The sequence below is a fragment of the Rhincodon typus genome, chromosome 20 (assembly GCF_021869965.1).
Source record: "Rhincodon typus isolate 14 chromosome 20, sRhiTyp1.1, whole genome shotgun sequence".
Classification (NCBI taxonomy): Eukaryota; Metazoa; Chordata; class Chondrichthyes; order Orectolobiformes; family Rhincodontidae; genus Rhincodon; species Rhincodon typus.
The window spans coordinates 24,417,941-24,436,680 of record NC_063351.1 but is presented as its reverse complement, the minus strand read 5'-3'; the positions used below and the strand labels follow the sequence as shown (position 1 = coordinate 24,436,680).

The window sequence follows — 18,740 nt, the reverse complement described above, 5'->3', positions numbered from 1 at the left end:
AGGAAGGTTCACCGGACCCGAAACGTTAACTCTGTTTTCTCCTTCACGGATGTTGTCAGACCTGCTGAGCTTTTCCAGCAACTTTGTTTTTGTTCCTAATTTACAGCATCTGCAATTCTTTTGTTTTTTATTTGAATGAAGGATAGTTTGCTTGAGCAAACATATAGCATACATTGCCCTCGTATAACTGTTTACGGTGATATGATTTCTACAGAATCTGATCATTTTTAAAGAGAAACCCTAGTTTCAAATTAGTAGCTGACAAAATGATGTCTCTATTTCACACTTCAAAAATTTTACTGTAACAAATTAAGGGCTATTGGGTAAATACTAATTTCTTTTTGTAGGTGACTTATATTTTTATCCACCATAAAAATATTTCCCACATAGCTTTTAACATAACTACAAATCTGTGACAATTATACATTACCCTGCCCCTTAAGTGCACACTTCATCCTCTGGGAGCCAGTCTAAAATTATCGCAGCCCCCAATGGCTTGCATCCTTTTTACTTTCCTAGTCAGATAACTCTGTTTCTGGGAAGGACTTGCAGTTTGGGGCTACAATCTAGATGTTTTTTCTGTTTCTCCTAAGCTAGGCAGATATTCTAACCTGCTGTAGAATGGTACAATCCCTGCAGTGTGGAAAGAGGCCATTTGGCCCATTAGGTCTCCGCTGACACTCTAAAAGAGCATCCTACCCAGCTCCCTCTCCCTATCCCCGTAACCCCACATATACCATGGTTAATCCACCGAGCCTGCACATCCCCAGACACTACAGACAATCTAGAATGTCTAATCCATCTAACTTGCACAACTTCAGACTTTTGGAGGAAACTGGAGCACCTGGTGGGAACCCACGCAGACTCTGGGACAATGCGCAAACTCCGCACAGTCACCCATGATTGGAATTGAAACTGGGTCCCTGGCACTGTGGTGCCCTTCATGGTCTTGATATTTGCCGTCTAAGCAAAATGTTCACCATGCAGGATGCAGGTGGGACAATAAATTCTGCATTTTCTCTGCTTTGGTGGATGAACTTCTCCATTTCCTGCTGTTGGCTTGTCTTGCTGCAGACCCGCCAAGCATATTGCTGTCGGCCTATGATATTCATGAATTTGTAGGAAATCAGTGACTCCCATCACAAAATGGCTTTCTCTGCCGGCTTCCCATGCAAAGTGAAACTTAAAACAGCTAATTTGTATCTTTGATCTCAACTTCCTTCATCTTTAGAATTCAATGGACTGTTTACAGCACAACTGTTCATAAATTGATACATACAACACTCTTTTAGGACTTTGGGGAACTTAAGAGTCTACTCATAACTATTATAGCATAAAGAGGGCATTTGGTCTGCATCTTCTCTTCAAATGAGCAATTCATCTGGTGCCAATTACCAAACTTCTGCACATAACTTTGGAGATCATAATCCAATTTCCTCTTAAATGCCCCAATTGAATCTGCCTCCTCCACTCACTCGGGCTGTATATTCGAGCACTTTACTGCAGAAACGTTTTTCATATCTCCGGTGCTGCTTTTGTTAATTGCTCTAAATCTATGCCCTCTTGTTCTTGATCTTACTACCAGTGGGGACCTGGATTCCCTACCTACTCTATCAAGACCCCTTGTGACCTTGAATACCTCTATCAAATCTCTCAATGTTCTCTTTTAAAAGGAATATTTTTCCAACTTCTCCAATCTAACTACATAATTGAAGTTTCTCATCTGTGGTTTTGTTTTTCCCCAGACTGTACGCCAAATTAACATTTCATTCAAGTTTAACAAGATCTCCTGGCTGGTGACTTTGTACCGTTATTACTAAATTTAAAGATACTAATACTTTATCAATAGTTTGTAATAACATAGGAATGATCTAGTAGATAATTTAATCATAATACAGTGGGAGGTAGTGCTAGGAGTGCTGGATTCCGGTGACTGATAAGTTCAGATGGTATAGCATCTTCACCTGGAGCTTCATCAGGCTTCTCCAATTGAGGGCTTAGTATTAAGATGTTTCATGTTTTCTGTGGTGTTTAGACTTCCCTTTTGGTGTTTTCCCTGGTGAAGAAGATAACATTCCACTCATCTCGTTTATCTGTTTGTTGGGGTCTCCTGTGCCTTTGTTTTCAATTTTTACTGTTTGTTTTGCTGATGAATCTGTTTCCTTTTTGATCCCATTATAAAAACCCCTAACAGTCCTTGTGTCAAGGGATATCTGGATTTTGTGGCAAAATTGTAAGCACTATTTATTGGTGCTCTATCTAATAGTCTGTAGGGATTTATTTTGAGTAAAGCTACGTACATCGAATCTTCTTGCCTGGTATCTCTTACAATTAATAACAGTGTATTGCTTGACTATTTTAAACACTAATGCACTTCCAGGAATGAAAGATTTACAATTGGCATGACCTTCACAGTTGAGCAGCTGTGGGAGGAATGCCATGAAAAAGGAGACCACTACATATTGGCTTTATCAACTTCATCAACGCACATGGCCACCTCTGCTCCCATGTTCTATTCAAACTGCAGAAGCATATTAACTGCCAGCTAAAGCTGGTCATTGTAATCTCTGTTAGGTATGGGAACTTGAAAGGTAGAGTCAAAGTACAACCAGATATAGAGGGAATACTAGTACAGGCCAGTAGGCGAAGGAGGCTGGGGACGTCCAGAAAGTTAAATTATATCAATTTTAATGCATTTTCCTCACATTATACTCCATTTGCTAACTCTTTACCCACTTGTTTAATCGATCAATAACTCTCTATAAACTGTATGTCTGTCGTAACCTGACTTTGGACCTGTTTTTGTCTAATGCAATTTTAGCTACAGTACATTCACATTCTTTCTCGAAGTCATTAATATATATTGTAAACAGTTGCGGCCCCCACACTGATCCCCATGGAACCCTACTGGTCACGGATCATCAACCTACGAAAGAACCCCTGATTCCCACTTGTTTTCTGCCTATGCGTCAATTCTCTCTTCATTGCCAATGTACTACCTCCAACAGTGGCATCTTATGACTTAACTTTTTGTGAGTTACCTCGTCATTGAACACCTTCTGGATGTCCAAATCCAACACCTCATCTGGTTCCTCTCTATTCGCTCTGGTTGATGTGTTCCTCAAAAAGCTCTAATAACTTAGTCAGACACGATTTGCTTTCTTGAAGCCAAGCTGACTCTGCTTGATTAGGTTATATTCCAACTGTTCTGGTATTACTTCCTTAATAATTGAGTGTAATATTTTTCCAACAATAGATGTTAGGCTAATTGACATATACTTACCTGCTTTTTGCCTCCCATCCATTTTGAATAGGGGTGTCACGTTAGCAGTTTTCCAGTTGTTTGGTAGAATCATAGAGTCATAGAACCATAGAAATGAAACAGCACAGAAGGGCCATCCCAAGACAAAAACACTCCGATGGCCTTACTAATCACGTCTTCCTGCACACGGCCTTTAGCCCTACAGCTTAGAGCACTTAAGGTGCAGATCTATGTATTTTTTAAGAGTTTAAGGCCTTTGCCTCAGGCAGCAAAATCCAGATACCCACCACCCTCTGCATAAAAGTATTTTTCCTCACATATTCTCTAATCCTTCTACCACTTAGCTTGAGCCTATGACCCTTGGGGTTTCTGAATTCTCTGCCCAGAGAAACAACTTTCTCCTGTCTACTCTATCTTACTCCTCACAATTCTGTATACCTCAATCGTGTCACCCTTCAGTCTTCTCTAGTCCAACGAAAACAACCCCTAGCTCTCCAATCTCTCCTTGCAGCTACAATTCTCCAGGCCTGGCAACATTCTAGTAAATCTGATCTGCACTCTCTCATGTCCTTCCTGTAATGTGGTGACCAGATCTGTACACAATACTCGAGTTGTGGCCTCACCAGTGTCTTAAACAGTTTCATCATTATATCTCTACTTTTATATGCTGTGCCTCTGCCAATGAAGGAGAGCATTCCCTATGCCGCCTTTATACTCTTACCTAAACCTTTAAGAAACTGTGCACGTGCACGTCAAGATCTCTCACTTCGTCTGCCCCTCTGTGTATTCGTGTTTTTTGTATATTCTCTTTTATTATTTGACCTCCCTAAATGCATTACCTCATACTTATCAGAGCTGAATTCAATCTGCTACTTTTCTGCCCGTCTACCAACCTGTCGATATCATTTTTGGAGTTTATAGCTATCCTCTACACTGTCCACGACATGGCCAATTTTTGTGTTCTTTGAAATTTTCCCCAGTTGTGCCCCCACATTCAAGTCCAAATCTCAATGCGTACAACAAACAGCAGGGATCCCAATACTGAGCCCTGCGGAACACCACTTGAAACAGCTTTCTATTTGCAAGGGCAGCCATCGACTATAACCCTTCATTTCCTGTTGCTGAGCCAACTTTGGATCCAACTTGACTTTGACATGGGCTTTTACCTTTTTGACCAGTCTGCCGCATGGGACCTTGTCAAATGCTGTACTAAAATCCATATAGACAACATCCAATGGAATCCAACGATTTTTAGAAAATGGCAACCTACTATCTCTAGCTACCTTTTTTAAACATCATTGTATGCAAGTCATTATGCCCGGGGGGAATGTATCTGCCTTTAGGCCCATTGGTTTGTCTAATTTACTACTTTAGTGATGGTGATTGTACTTAATTGCTCCCCTGTGTTCTTTATTATTAATGGAATGTTCGATGTATTTTCTACCTTTTAAAGACTGATGCTGCCATTTCCTTGTTCCCCAAAACTATATCCCCAGATTTATTTTGTAAGGTCCCTATGTTTACTTTGACCTCTCACTTCCTTTTGAAACATTGAAAGAAGCTCTTGGTGTCAATGTTTGTTCTCCTCACTAGTTTGCCCTTTGTAGGTTATTTTCTGTGTTATCATCTTTCTTGTTTTCCTTTTGTAGGATTCTGAATTTATTCCAGTTTTTGGGGCTGTCATTGACTTTGGCCTTGTATCCTTTTTCTTTCAACTAAATAATCTCTTCAACTTTCTTGGTTAGCCATGGTTGCTTTATCTCTCTTTGAATTGTTCTTTCTTACTGGGATATATTTTTGCTGAGAGTCATGAATTACCTCCTTAAATGTCAGCCGCTGCTTGCTGACTATTATTCTTGCTATTCTATTCACCCAGTTCACTTTAGATAACTCTATCCTCATTTCATTGCAATTACCTTTATTTAAATTAAACACAGTTTCTGACCCAAGTTTCTCACTTTCGAACTGAATATTAAATTCAATCAAGTTATGAGTCATACTAGAGTCAAAATATTAACTGTTTCTCTTTCAGCAGATGCTGTCAGACCTCCTGAGTTTTTCCAGCTTTGTTCTCTGTTTGTTTCAGGGTCCAATATAATTATTTTAAGAACCTTATCATCTTGTCCTGCTATTTTTAACGGTTTGTATCTGTGAACTTCTGTTCCTGGCTCCTCTTTTAAAGAATTGTATCATTCACTCTTAATTGCTTCTACTCAATCTACCTTCCAAAGTTTGTCACTTCACACTTCCCCATATTGCATATTTTCAGTTTTGGCAGATTTCCTTTTTATAGATATCATGGTATCTGCTTTACATTTCTATAGATGTGTAACTTTCAAAGACATTAGACCTGCTCCAAACTCATCACAGGTGTATTGTACGTCATCTCCAATGAACTAGATCCCACATTTCAGAAGTTGAATGTTAATCATAATTCATTTGAAAAGTTTTATGCTGACAAAGTATTAGAATACGATCCATCCATAACAAAGCTTGAGATCTAGTCTTTAGAAAAAGGAATTTTCTAGTTCCAGGAGAGTGCTTTCAGGTGAGATTCCAAACAGCAATTTGTATCAGTTGATCAGTGTATTCTATTGAGTCCAATGACCAGGAAGATTGCTACATTTCAGGCTTTTTTTCAACACTTTAGTCTTCATCACAGTGAATGAAACTCAGTTTCCCATGAAATCTGCAACATTATATGTGTGTGAGTTAATTTGCCCAGATTTAAAAGTTAGCTTCTGAATTCTGGGACTTCGTTCATTGGAGACGTGGAATGCACATTGTGTTCTCCTGTCTCTCCGAAAAGGTGAAGAATACCATTTCATCAGACTGATGCAGCCAGAATAAACTTATTATTTATTTTGAAGTACATTCATTGACAACAAGCATTAATTAAAATAACCATTGAATGCAAATCAATGACACTTAAGTTGTATATAGGAAATTAAAACACTGTTTAAAATGCACTTTTCTGGAGAAAAGGTGTAGGTCAAGAGGAAGCCTGGAGGCGCATTTTTGAGTACATGTACTTCTTGTCCAACATGATTCTTTTTAAAGTCAATGCTGTTACATTTACAAATGTAGTTTTAAACGTAAGATGTTATGTTTGGATTTGTTTTATATTTGGATATAGTTGCTTATAATGGTTCAGTTTGCAGAATGAAGCCATTCGTTGATGCAGTAGAGTATTTCTGATTTCTCCAAATTCTGTTGTCATCTTCTGTATTTTAAAAACAAAGTGTATTCAACAATCGGCTGGGCAATATTATGTGTACTTAAACTTGTACGTCCTGTAACAATTTCCGGACATGCTGTTTTCATGATGCCATTTCTGTAATGCTTCCTACTTTTCCTGCCATGTTTATACTTGCTATTTAGTTTTTAATTCCTTTAATCCTTCAAACTTTATCCCCAATATGTGGAAATATCATCTCAGACTTCACAGCTTAATTTTTCATGCAAGTGTTGAATTGCCATCTCTGTTGACTACCATTTCTTAATGGTTATGCCACTTCTTCCCAGCTACCCAGTCAGGAGCTATTCACCGTGTTACATTTTCCATGCTGTATGACCCTATGACATGAATGTAAACAGACCCTTCACTCCAACTAGTCCATGTCGACCATAATTCCACACTAAACTAGTCCCACTTGCCTGCGTTTGGCCTTATTCTATCAAACCTTTCCTATTCACGTACTTATCCAAATGTCTTTTAAATTTTGTAACTGTACCAGCATCCACCACTTCCTCTGGCAGTTCATTGCATGCACGAACCACTCTGTGTAAAATGTTGCCCCTCATATCCTTTTTTAAAACTTCTTCCTCACCTTAAAAATATGCCCCTAGTTTCGAACTCCCCCAACATAGGGAACAAAATCTTGTTATCTATACTCCTCATGATTTTATAAATTTCAATAATGTCACCCCTCAACCTCCTCCACTCCAGTGAAAAAAGTCCCAGTTTATTTTGTTTATAACTCGAACCTGGCAACATCCTGGAAAATTTTTTCTGAACCTTCTCCAATTTAATAATATTTATAGCAGGGTGACCAGAACTATACACAGTACTCTGGAAGAAGCCTTACCAACATCCTGTACAACTTCAACATGACATCACAACTCCTACTCAAAGTTCTGAGCAATGAAGGCACATGTGCAAAAAGCCTTCTTAACCACCCTGTCTACCTGTGGGGCAAATTTCAAACAATTATGTACCTGAACCCCTACATCTCTCTGTTCTACAGCGCTACCGTTCACCCTACCATTAATCGTACAAGTTCTGCCCTTGTTTGTTTTGTGGAAGTGCAATACCTCACATTTTTTCCAAATTAAACTCCATCTGCCATTTGTTAGTCCATTGACCCAATTGATCACGATCTCCTAGTAATCTTCACTGTCCACTATACCACTGATTTTGGTCCTTTTTTCAGTCTATGGCTAAATATATTCTCTATTTTTAAAGTGTTACAGGAGGTGTTTAAATAACTGGAAGCTGTTTGATGACAATGGTATGAGGATGTGCCTTTCCATGTAATTAGAGCAAGTAATATTTGAGCCAAGCAAGTGCCAGGCAATGATGATTTCCAATGACCGATTCTAACCATTGCTTCTTGACATTCAATGGAGTTAGCATTTCTGACTCCCACACTATCAACATTAATTGGGGGTGGGGATGGGCAAAGTGGGCAGGAGTGGAGTGCACAGGAGAGATGCTTTACCGTTGAACAGAAACTCATTTGGACAAGCCATGTATGTACTTTGGCTACAAGAGCAGATCTGACCTCCTGATCCCCCAAAGTCTACCCATGTCTATGAGATGCATGTCAGGAGTATGGTGGAATACTTTCCACTTGAAACCATCCAGGACAAACCAGCTCACTTGGTTGACCCCACATCCACAAACATTCACCCTCTACACTGATGCTAAGTAGCAACTTAGCTTCTTAGATGGTGCCTTTCAAGCTTACAACCACGTAATGACAATGGCAGCAGGTACATGGGACACCACCACCTGCAAGTTCCTCTCCAAGCTACTGCCCATCCTGACTTGGAAATATGAGTTGTTCTTCTGTTGCTAGGTCTAAATCCACAAATTTCTTCCCTAACACTTTGTAAATATATGCGCCAAATGGGCTGCAGCGGTTCGAGAAAGCATCTCACCACCAATATCTCAAGGCAAACTTGGGATGTGTAAGAAATATTGGCCTAGCCAACATTACCTACATCCCTTAAATGAATAAAAAAAATCCCAAAAATGTAGGAACTTTAAATAATGGTCTGGTTCAAAATGCTGGGGATTGCTCCAATTGTAATACGTATGAAGCAGGATCGACTTTAAATGATACAATTTTCCAAATTCTGATATCCCTCATTGGTGCTGCCCCACAAAAAGTAACAATAATTTAATGTGGCTTCTTGTGGAATTTTCTTTGTTGCTTCTCTGTGCATTTACATACCTACACACTGCTTCTCGCACTTTCAATACTACCTGCACCATGACCAATCCCTGTCGCTGTGTTTTTTCGCAGGACCACTCTACATTCTGCATTATTATTCTTATCTACTGTGAAGATTCCACATCCCAAGCTCTGAAGCAGGTCCCCAAGTTCACCTTGGCATCCTTTCCCAGTTATGTAACAGTTTTTGAAAATTTTCCAATTTCATAGTCTTCCACTTTGGACACTCCGTTCCAGAAGGCAGTAATTTCTTCCCTCTGCCATGCTTCCATGTCAAGGAACTAATAATTTGAATCTTTTTGTACAGGAACTGGATGGAGATAAAATACTAATCATATGAAACAGCAGGCAACATCATGGTTGGAAATTATTCTGATAGTGGTTAGATTGTATTTAACCTGAAAAGGGCATACTCGATCTGTATTCAACCTAAATCATTTGGTTTAGGCAGCCTAGTGAGACGAGTGTGTCAGGCACCAAGTGGAGGGCATCAGTGGAGCAGATCAGATGTGATTTGGTGTTAAGATCTTCATAGCCTGATCTGTAATTAGTTTACGTATTTTAAGAATGCAAAAAAGAAATTGTCTTTGCAGACTTAGAGCCAGATGCTGTAGACTTCAGTAGCAGAATATTGTCTTGTGCTGATATTGTATCATTTTCCTGTGTCGCTCAAAACGTGGACTCATTTCTTCATTGTTGCTAGTGGGATATTATGGAGCATGCAGTAGTATTATAAGATGCAACTTTGTATGTTATCTGGAGGTACTGAGACCTAGATTTAAAGGATAGTTCCAAATGGAAAAGCTACAAAACGGTAACTGGCGTTTTGAAGATTGTTTTAAGTAGTTGTTGAGGCCAAGGTCAGTTGTGACACCTGAGAGGGAACTAGGTTCAAAGTTTGAAGAAAAATGTTCAAGAATACAAGAACAGGGTAATAAAATAGGTGTTACTCCTATTTTTAAAAGGGAAAAGGAAGTAAAGAAAAATAAAGAAGACATTAAAAATTAAATTCGCTTCCCTCTGTACGTAAAATAGGGATATAGTTAAACTATCACTGGCATTGTGCTATTCTTGGAACATAAAAGAAAATATAAGAAATAAACATTTAATATTTCATTTGTTTGTGTTTGTTCTAATCTAAACCACTTTCTTTCAGTTTTTGCAAGATACACTTGATGCACTTTTTAACATCATGATGGAGAATTCTGACAGTGACACTTTTGACACCTTAGTATTTGATTCTTTGGTAAGCTTCATTTTTCAAGCTATTATTATTTCCTTTCGATTTAAATCCTGTTAAACAAGTCATAATTTCTGGTTTATGAATTGACTCCTGTTTTAAACGTGAATCTTTGAAAAGTATTCTTAGAAGTGATAAAGGTATACTTGACTACAAATCCAGTAGCGTTGGCCATTCTTCTTTTTCTTTTGTAGATTAGTTAATGCCAATGTTATAGATGATGTGTTGAAAATGTTCTGACTTACAACTATTAGCACAGCACTAACTAGATTATGTTTTTATTATTTCCTAAACTGCTCTTTTAAATATTTTTTTTTAATGGAATCTATTTCGTGCCCACTTCATTGGTACTTTTGATGATACAGTGAACAGTTTAACTTTAATTCTCCTGCTTGTACTTATCATGAGTAAGTGGTGCAATGATGTTGGGTACATCGCAGAAGATTTAAAGATGACATGTCTCTTTTGAATCACTTTACAAATTTTTGTTTGAGGTGTTTTCAGAATTGATTTACATCAGAGATTTCTGTGTGGCATTTTCACTTTTATTATTTATGTAGTAAACTTTGTTATAACCTTGTTCTAAAATGATCTGGATTATTCAGTTGAAAGAAATATTTCACGTTTGTCTAATAGCTTGCCTTAAATCCATTTTTGAACAATACACATAGATATTGCCAGAAGTGAAGACAAATCTGTGAAGCAGTTGTGCTGATGCTATGGAATTACAGCACTGAAATAGGCCATTAAACCTTTTATGTCTGTGCTGGCTCCACAACAGATGTAGAGCCACTCCACTGACTTCTCCCATTAGCTTTGCATTTTCTACCTGATGCATTTTTGGAAATTGAGCACATTGTACATTAGACAATAGGATCTTCCTTCAGATAACAAAGTTAAGGCTGTTTCTGCTAAAAAAGCATTCACTGTGGGGGGAAAGAAATAGAATTTTGATAAATCAATCCTATTTTTTATGGTTGATTCCTGGTTAACCATTTACAATTAGTTGCTTTCTAATTATCTCGGAAATTTCCCTAAATCTTCACTTCGTTACCTGTTATTTTACTTTGATGAAGAAAATGCTGAAATTGGAAAAACAAGGAGGTGACATGAGGGTACTATTAGGGATTTAGGGAGTAGGAATGACTTGGAGTATAAGCAGAAAATAATAAAAGGGAAGCTCAGGTTGTGTGTGCTGAGGGGGTTGGGGAGTTTTTTTAAAAAAAAACTTTGCAGCTTTTGTGCCCTGAACTAATATCTCCGTTATGTGGCTGAGTGTCGCAATATTGTTTAGTAGACTCATGCAAAATGTCCCAAGCAACTTTACTATTTAAAAATGCTATATAAGCTTTAATGCAAGTTTTTTTTTTGTTTGTTTTTTTTTTGTTTTACAAAGAGCAGAGTCATGCCCATCTTTTGGAGAAAAATAATGTCAAATGTAGCAAAATTATTTTAAGATCAATTATTTGGAGTGTATTTTTATTGTTTTATTTTTACAATCTAATTTGCCATCTATAACACACTAAGCAATAAGATACAGACTTAAGTTATAGTCTCAATGAATGCTGTTTGTTTCAACCCTTTTTGCAAAATACAGGTATTTATTATTGGACTTATTGCTGATAGGAAATTCCAGCATTTCAACCCTGTACTTGAAACCTATATCAAAAAGCACTTTAGCGCAACCTTGGCTTACACGTAAGTGTTTCAAGTGATCTCTGCTTTAAATTCTGCATGCATATTCATGCCTTCTGATTAGTTGGCTTTTTGTGACGAGAGCTAGTGTTTTTACTGTTATGATGTTATTACTATACAAGTCAGCTCGCAGACTGAAATCTGGCTTGATAGGTCATATTTTCTTTTGTTTTTCTTTAAAAAGAATGAATATTAAATAGAACTAACCAACATATTTATTTATAACACAAACTTAAAAATGTTGGAATGCAGGGTGAACTATAATCTTACTAATCCCAAAAACCATTTACAGACAGATTCTGAAATGGCCTGTATAGTACCCAAAGCACCCCTTACATAACAGTCATACCAGAGTATCCAAATCTATATCATATCAATAGTTTTCATTTGACTTCAACTCCTAGTATGGAAAATCCGAGAGCTTATTCTTGAAGTTATCATACACTTGAGCTTAAATGTTCTCAGCTTCAAATAGCCTCTTCCATGTTTTGTCCAAATACTTGTGATCTGGGGCTATCACTAACTCTTCATTCTAAGGTAACTTAATGTAAATAAATCTAACTAGCTTCTCCCTTTCTCAGGAACAACTTTACGTATGATAAAACTTATTCAGAAATGTTTAAAACTAAAACTAAAACTGAAAATGTTTCCCTTCTCATTAAGTTATGGTTGTTTCCTAAGCTTAAAGAAAACAAGTCCAAAGATTTCTAACAGAATCCTTGAGGTGCAATTGTTTGCCTTTCTAGGTGGCAAACCGTCCTATGAAAAGTAAGAACCCATAGTTCTGAAAACAGAACCGGTTAAAATGATTACAAAAATCAGCATGGCTACACTCTCACGTTACTGTCGAAGCCTTCTCCGAAACATAAAAGAACATGGCTTTTCACTAAACACCTGGAATGTGCAGAGATAAAGTTAAGGCATTGAATGGACCAAACAAGTCTGTAAATAACTCTTCAACTCAACGTTTGAAGTACCACCTGCCACGTAATCTACAGATTACACGTTGGCATTATCAACTATTTTAGCACCCATTGAACAGGGTAGATGCAAGTAATTTTCAATCCCAAATGGATGCCTGGAGAAGAGGAAGTATTAAAATGAACATATTATTCCAAAAATATGTTGTTTGTGGAGCTTTGTAGAGGTTACTGTGACCAAACAACTCAACAAATTGAAAAGAGGACCAGGAAATCGGGTTAACAATTGTTTATATTGTGTGTATGTAGAACAAGTCGGTTTTATCACCATGAAGTGTAAAACTAACTCTGGTGGGTTACAGCCACCTCCAAGGTTTGAACAAAACATTCCAACATACATATTACACTATCTGTTGTTTTCCTAAAGTTTTTTCACTGACATCGTCTGTATTTTACCCAAGCCCAGCTCTAACTTGCTGATGGTGTAGCTTTTGCACTGTGAGCCTACCTTTGCATTTCTGTGATTCTATTTTCTTTACAATATAACTGAAAATTTAACACTTAACTAACTGAAATTGATTCATCCCCTTCAGTTACTTTTTTTTCACTTGTTCTGTGCTCTTTATCCAACAGCGTTGTATTGGCCCTTAGCTGCACAGGGAGTAAAGCATTTTTGCTGGAGTCATGACTTTAACTTAAGTTGCTGTTCTTTGTTTCTTGCTATCCTTTATTCTTGAGCTGATTCTGAATCTGCACATATTCAAACAATTCCCTTTTATATGTGTTCCTTTAGTAGTTAGATTTTCACTGGAAATCCTGCTGCCATATCTTTACTCTTTCATTTTGCACCCTTTTACCATGTGACCTCTTCACTTACGAGAATAAGAGAAGCAATGTTTTGTGATGCCAGTGCTTTCACATTCTTCTCAATGTCATGTGTAATTTTGGCTTGGATGTTTATGCTCCTTTCTTTATCTGGAGACTCTATTGAGATGGGTATCCATTTGTCTGACACTTTATTTTGATCAACAAAGTAGTTCACGCTTCTAACTAAAAACCGAAAGAACTGCGGATACTGTAAATCGGAAATAAAAACAGAAGTTGCTGGAAAAGCTCCGTTCTGAGGAATGAGAACTCGATTTGAAATGTTAACTGTGATGTCTTTCCACTGATGCTGCCAGACCTGTTGAGCTTTTCCTGCAATTTCTGTTTTTGGTTCACAAACTTCTGTTTGGTGATATTGCTATTAAGAATAATACCCTCAAAGAGCATAGCTTCCTTTCTTCTATGTCAGTAATACTATTTGCACATTAGAACGGCCTAGCTTGCTAACAAATCCTAATAAGGAAATGCTATTCTGGATGGTATAAGATCTGGTATAATTAAAACAGTCTAGAATGTCATGTTAAAGATTACTGGAGTGTAGTGTGAATTGGGATTTTCTTCTTTTTATGGGACAAATTCACCATTCTTACCATTCTATTGAAAGTATGTTGTGTTATAAGCAGAAAGTAATGGGCTTCTACAATGGAGTATTTGTGGAAATTAAGATATTTACAAAAAAAACCTCTGATGACCATAATCCTTTTATTGCTAGTCTCTCGGCTTATTCTTGATGGAATGGAGCAGTTAGGATGTTAAAATTCTCTCATTCCTGCTAGATGTTAGGAGACTAACAGAAATGAATTCAGAAAGTTTCAAAACAGGCAGGTCTATAGTCCAAGTCTTCCCATATTTTTGTTTAACTTTCAGTGCCTCACTTAGAGTACAAATTGATGCCTGGAGAAATTAACAGGCAATAGTTTTGCAGTACATCTATGATCCCATGCAGCTGATGAAATGTAAACTTGATTTATAAACATGGAATTGAAAGCTGATCTCAAAAATAATGACCACAACTATGGATTGTCTTAAAAATAATTATCGGATTCACTCGTCCTTTCAGGAAGCAAATCTGCCATCTTTATTTTGTCCAGCCTATGTGTTACTCTCAGGTGAAAAGTAAAGTAGTTAACTCTTAATTGCTATCTGGAATGGCTGAGAAGTCATTCAGTTAAGTGCAAATGTTGATGCACAACAAATGTTGCGCTGGTGGCATCTATGACCCATCTTTTAAAAAATGCATTGCATTTACTACATTGAAATGTAGTCATTTGGTTTTGTAGAAATGTTTGGTGGGAACAGTCTGTCATCAGTCTTTTTGAAGAAAATGAATTGTTTGGTTTAATTCTCTCAAGAAACGGGACATGTGTAAATGATGCATTGAACTAAGTCTTATTTTTAATCAGGAAACTTACCACAGTACTGAAAAACTATGTGGACAATTCAGAGAAACCTAATGTGACAGATCAACTTTATAAAGCGATGAAATCCTTAGAATATGTCTTCAAATTCATTGTTCGTTCCCGAATACTCTTTAATCAGTAAGTATTACTTCTTAAATGATTTTATTCCTAATGCACATGTGAATCCATTGAAAATGTATCATATATTTTAAGGTGCTGACTAGTTAGATTTTATGAATTGATAAACAGAATCATTGGAGAGCAGTTAATTTATGCTATATCGAAACAGCAGCAAGGATCTGTACTGGGTCCTTTTCTGTTTGTGGTTTTTGTAAATGATTTGGATGACGGAGTGGAAGGGTGGATTAGTAAGTTCGCAGACAATAGGAAGGTGGGTCGAGTTGTGGATAGTGTGGAGGGCTGTTCTAGGTTACAAAGGGACATTGATAGGATGCAGAGCTGGGCTGAGAAGTGGCAGATGGAGTTTAACCCTGAAAAGTGTGAGGTGATTCATTTTGGTAGGACAAACTTGAAAGCAGAATACAGGGTTAACGGAAAGATTCTTGGCAGTGTGGAGGAGCAGAGGGATCTTGGGGTTCATGTTCACAGTTCCCTGAAAACTGCCACCCAGGTGGATAGAGTTGTTAAGAAGGCGTATGGTGTGTTAGCTTTCATTAATACAGGGATTGAGTTCAAGAGCCGTGAAGTTATGCTCCAGCTATACGAAAGCCTGGTTCGGCCACATCTGGAGTATTGTGTCCAGTTCTGGTCGCCTCTTTACAGGAAAGATGTGGAAGCGTTGGAAAAGGTGCAGAGGAGATTTACCAGGATGTTTTCGGAATGGAGGGAAGGTCTTATGAGGAAAGGTCTTATGAGGAAAGGTTGAGAGAACTCAGGCTTTTCTCTTTAGAACGACGAAGGATGAGAGGTGACTTGATAGAGGTGTACAAAATGATCAGAGGTATAGATAGAGTGGACAGCCAGAGACTTTTTCCTAGGGTGGAGGTAGCTATTATGAAGGGGCGTAGTTTTAAAGTGAGTGGAGGTAGATATAGGGGAGACGTCCGAGGTAGGCTCTTTATTCCGAGTGTGGTCGGGGTGTGGAATGCATTGCCAGAGAGGGTAGTGGAGTCGGCCTCATTAGGGGTATTTAAGCGGCTATGAGATAGGCATATGGATGATAGGGGTCTAGGCCCGAAACGTCAGCCTCTCTGCTCCTATGATGCTGCTTGGCCTGCTGTGTTCATCCAGCCCTGCACCTTGTTGTCTCGGATTCTCCAGCATCTGCAGTTCCTACTATCTCTGATATGGATGATAGTATAAGGTAAGGGTGGAGGTTAGCTAGACCTTAGGATTAGGGTAAAAGTTTGGCACAACATCGTGGGCCGAAGGGCCTGTACTGTGCTGTACTGTTCTGTGTTCTGTGAAAGTCTCTTAAATATGTAATTTTACCTGAGGAAATTCATAATGGCCTCCACATTGTACCGTTATTACATGGCGTAAAAGATCACAGAATTGTGGACATAACGGGTTCACACGTGTTAAATACACCAGCTTGTTTTTCCAGGTATGAGGGCACACATAAAGTTTTTGAGAAGATTTATAGCTTGTGTTGTGGATGAAGTTGTAGACAGCTAACTGAGCTGGTGGGTTTGGTTGCAAACGTTTCGTCTCCCTGCTAGGTGACATCATCAGTGCACGTCCGGTGAAGTGCCAGTGTTCTGTGCTGCTTATTTATATATCTCTCTTTCCTGGGGTGATTGGTATTATGTCCAGTTTTGTTTCTTGGTCGTTTGTACACAGGGTCTAATTTAATGTGTTTGTTGGAGTTCTGATTGGAATACCAGGTCTCCAGGAATTCCCTGGCATGTCTCTGTTTGGGACAGAGGGACAAGAATTCGACGGGGATAACACATCGATAATTGCACAAGCCAAACAGAGACAGGCTGGTACGATTACAACATCTAAAAGGCATTTGGATGCGTACATGAACAGGAAGGGTTTAGAAGGATATGGGCCAAATGCTGGCAAATGGGTCTACATTACTTTAGGATATCTGGTTGGCGTGGACGAATTGGACCGAGGGATGTGTTTCCGTGCTGTCCAGCTCTATGACTCTATGATCAAAGCACAAGAAGCTAATTACATGTTAATCTCTTTGTTTTCAAATGTTGATGAGTTACAATGAGTTTTCTTATGGAAAGACAGCATTTTGTTTGCTGCTGTTCTGATTTTTAACTTTTTTTAATTGAACCTGTTTCTGTAATCAACTTCTTCAGAGGTATTATTACACACCTCTGCTGCAGGTGGGACTTGAGCCCAGGCTGCCTTGCCCAAGGGTAGGGATGCTACCACTGTGCCACAAAAGCCCTTGTTGCTGTTTCGATATAGCATAAATTAATTGCTGTCCAATGAATCTGGTTACCAATGTTCTGTATCACTGTTTGAATCAAGATGCCAATTCTCTTTTTCCCATTCCAATTGAGATATGTGTTGATTCCTCTGAGATTGGAACTGTCACTGCTTTTGTTTTAATTTAAACGTAATATTATCCATTACTTTCAATTTTCCTCATATCACTACTGTACTATTGTCACCTGCATCTGTAATAGATAAAGCATATATAAGTGCTTCTGCAAGTATTTCAACATACACGTTCTAATTGAACATTTATTCTAATTAACTTTTGAATATATTGGAGGAATTCCAGATACAGCAACAGTACTATTTTCTGTACACAAATGTGTAAACTGATGCTGCCACAGCATTACCTAAACTGCATATCCAAAATGTGATTAATAAGATTATCGGTTACATAATTTATCTCCTGACGAAGGATTCAATTTAAATATAAACTCCCTGGATTATCCTTCCTATGATTCACATATTTTCATGGGATTTGCCTGCTGCTTGCTTCCACTGACCGTGTATTTGCACAATTCATCGATGATGAAAGCGCAAGCAGAATGCAGTTAATAAAGCACATAGATTCGTAGAGTCCCTACGGTTTGGAAACAGGCCATTTGGCCCTAGAAGTCCATACTGTCCCTCTGAAGAGCATCCCACCCAGACACATTCCCCATGTCTAACCCACCTAGCCTAAACATTCCTGAACACTATGGGCAATTTAGCATGGCCAATCCACCTACCCTGCACACCTTTGGCCTGTGGGAGGAAACTGGAGCACCCAGAGGAAACCCACGCAGACACAGGGTGAATGTGCAAACTCCCACACAGTCAGTTGCCTGAGGGTGGAATCGAACCCAGGTCCCTGGTGCTGTAAGGCAGCAGTGCTAACCACTGAGCCACCGTGAAGCCTGGGTTTTATAAAAACGACAAAATATTATACAATAGTAAGGACATTATGATGTTCCTGGATATAAAGGAATCATGTATGGTGCAGATACAATTTGAGAATGGTTCTGAGATTTGACTAACTTAAGCTATGCAGCTACATTGTAGGAACTGAGGCTGTTGTCCTTGGAGATGATTAAGAAGAATTTTTTTTGCAGTGTTCAGCAACATTGGGGATAGATAGGAGAAAACATTTCTTTTTCAAGAACCAGAGGGTACCAATCTAAGGAACAAATATTTTTAATTTGGAAAGTATTGCCCGATCATGTAGAGGCAGATTCAGTTGAGGCAACATAAAGAGAATTGTATGATTGGGAGGGTGGGGTGTTGTGGAAGAACTTGGTGTCCATATGGGCCAAATGTCTTCCTTTTATGCTGTTTCAGTGATAGTAGGAACTGCAGATGCTGGAGAATCTGAGATAACAAGGTGTAAAGCTGGATGAACACAGCAGGTCATGCAGCATCGGAGGAGCAGGAAGGCTGACGTTTCGGGCCTAGACCCTTCTTCAGAAAAAGGGTCTGAAG

At 38.4% G+C, this 18,740-nt stretch overlaps 1 protein-coding gene across 1 annotated transcript in view; it reads left to right on the top strand.

The window, feature by feature from the left end:
• LOC109919487 (dedicator of cytokinesis protein 1-like) overlaps window positions 1–18,740 on the top strand; it is a 344,368-nt gene that overhangs the window by 149,957 nt on the left and 175,671 nt on the right. Inside the window, exons 21-24 of the mRNA XM_048609182.1 lie at window positions 9,878–9,967; window positions 11,559–11,659; window positions 14,865–14,999; window positions 15,111–15,192. Coding sequence (XP_048465139.1) covers window positions 9,878–9,967; window positions 11,559–11,659; window positions 14,865–14,999; window positions 15,111–15,192 — 408 coding nt within the window. The remainder of the gene's footprint in view (window positions 1–9,877; window positions 9,968–11,558; window positions 11,660–14,864; window positions 15,000–15,110; window positions 15,193–18,740) is intronic.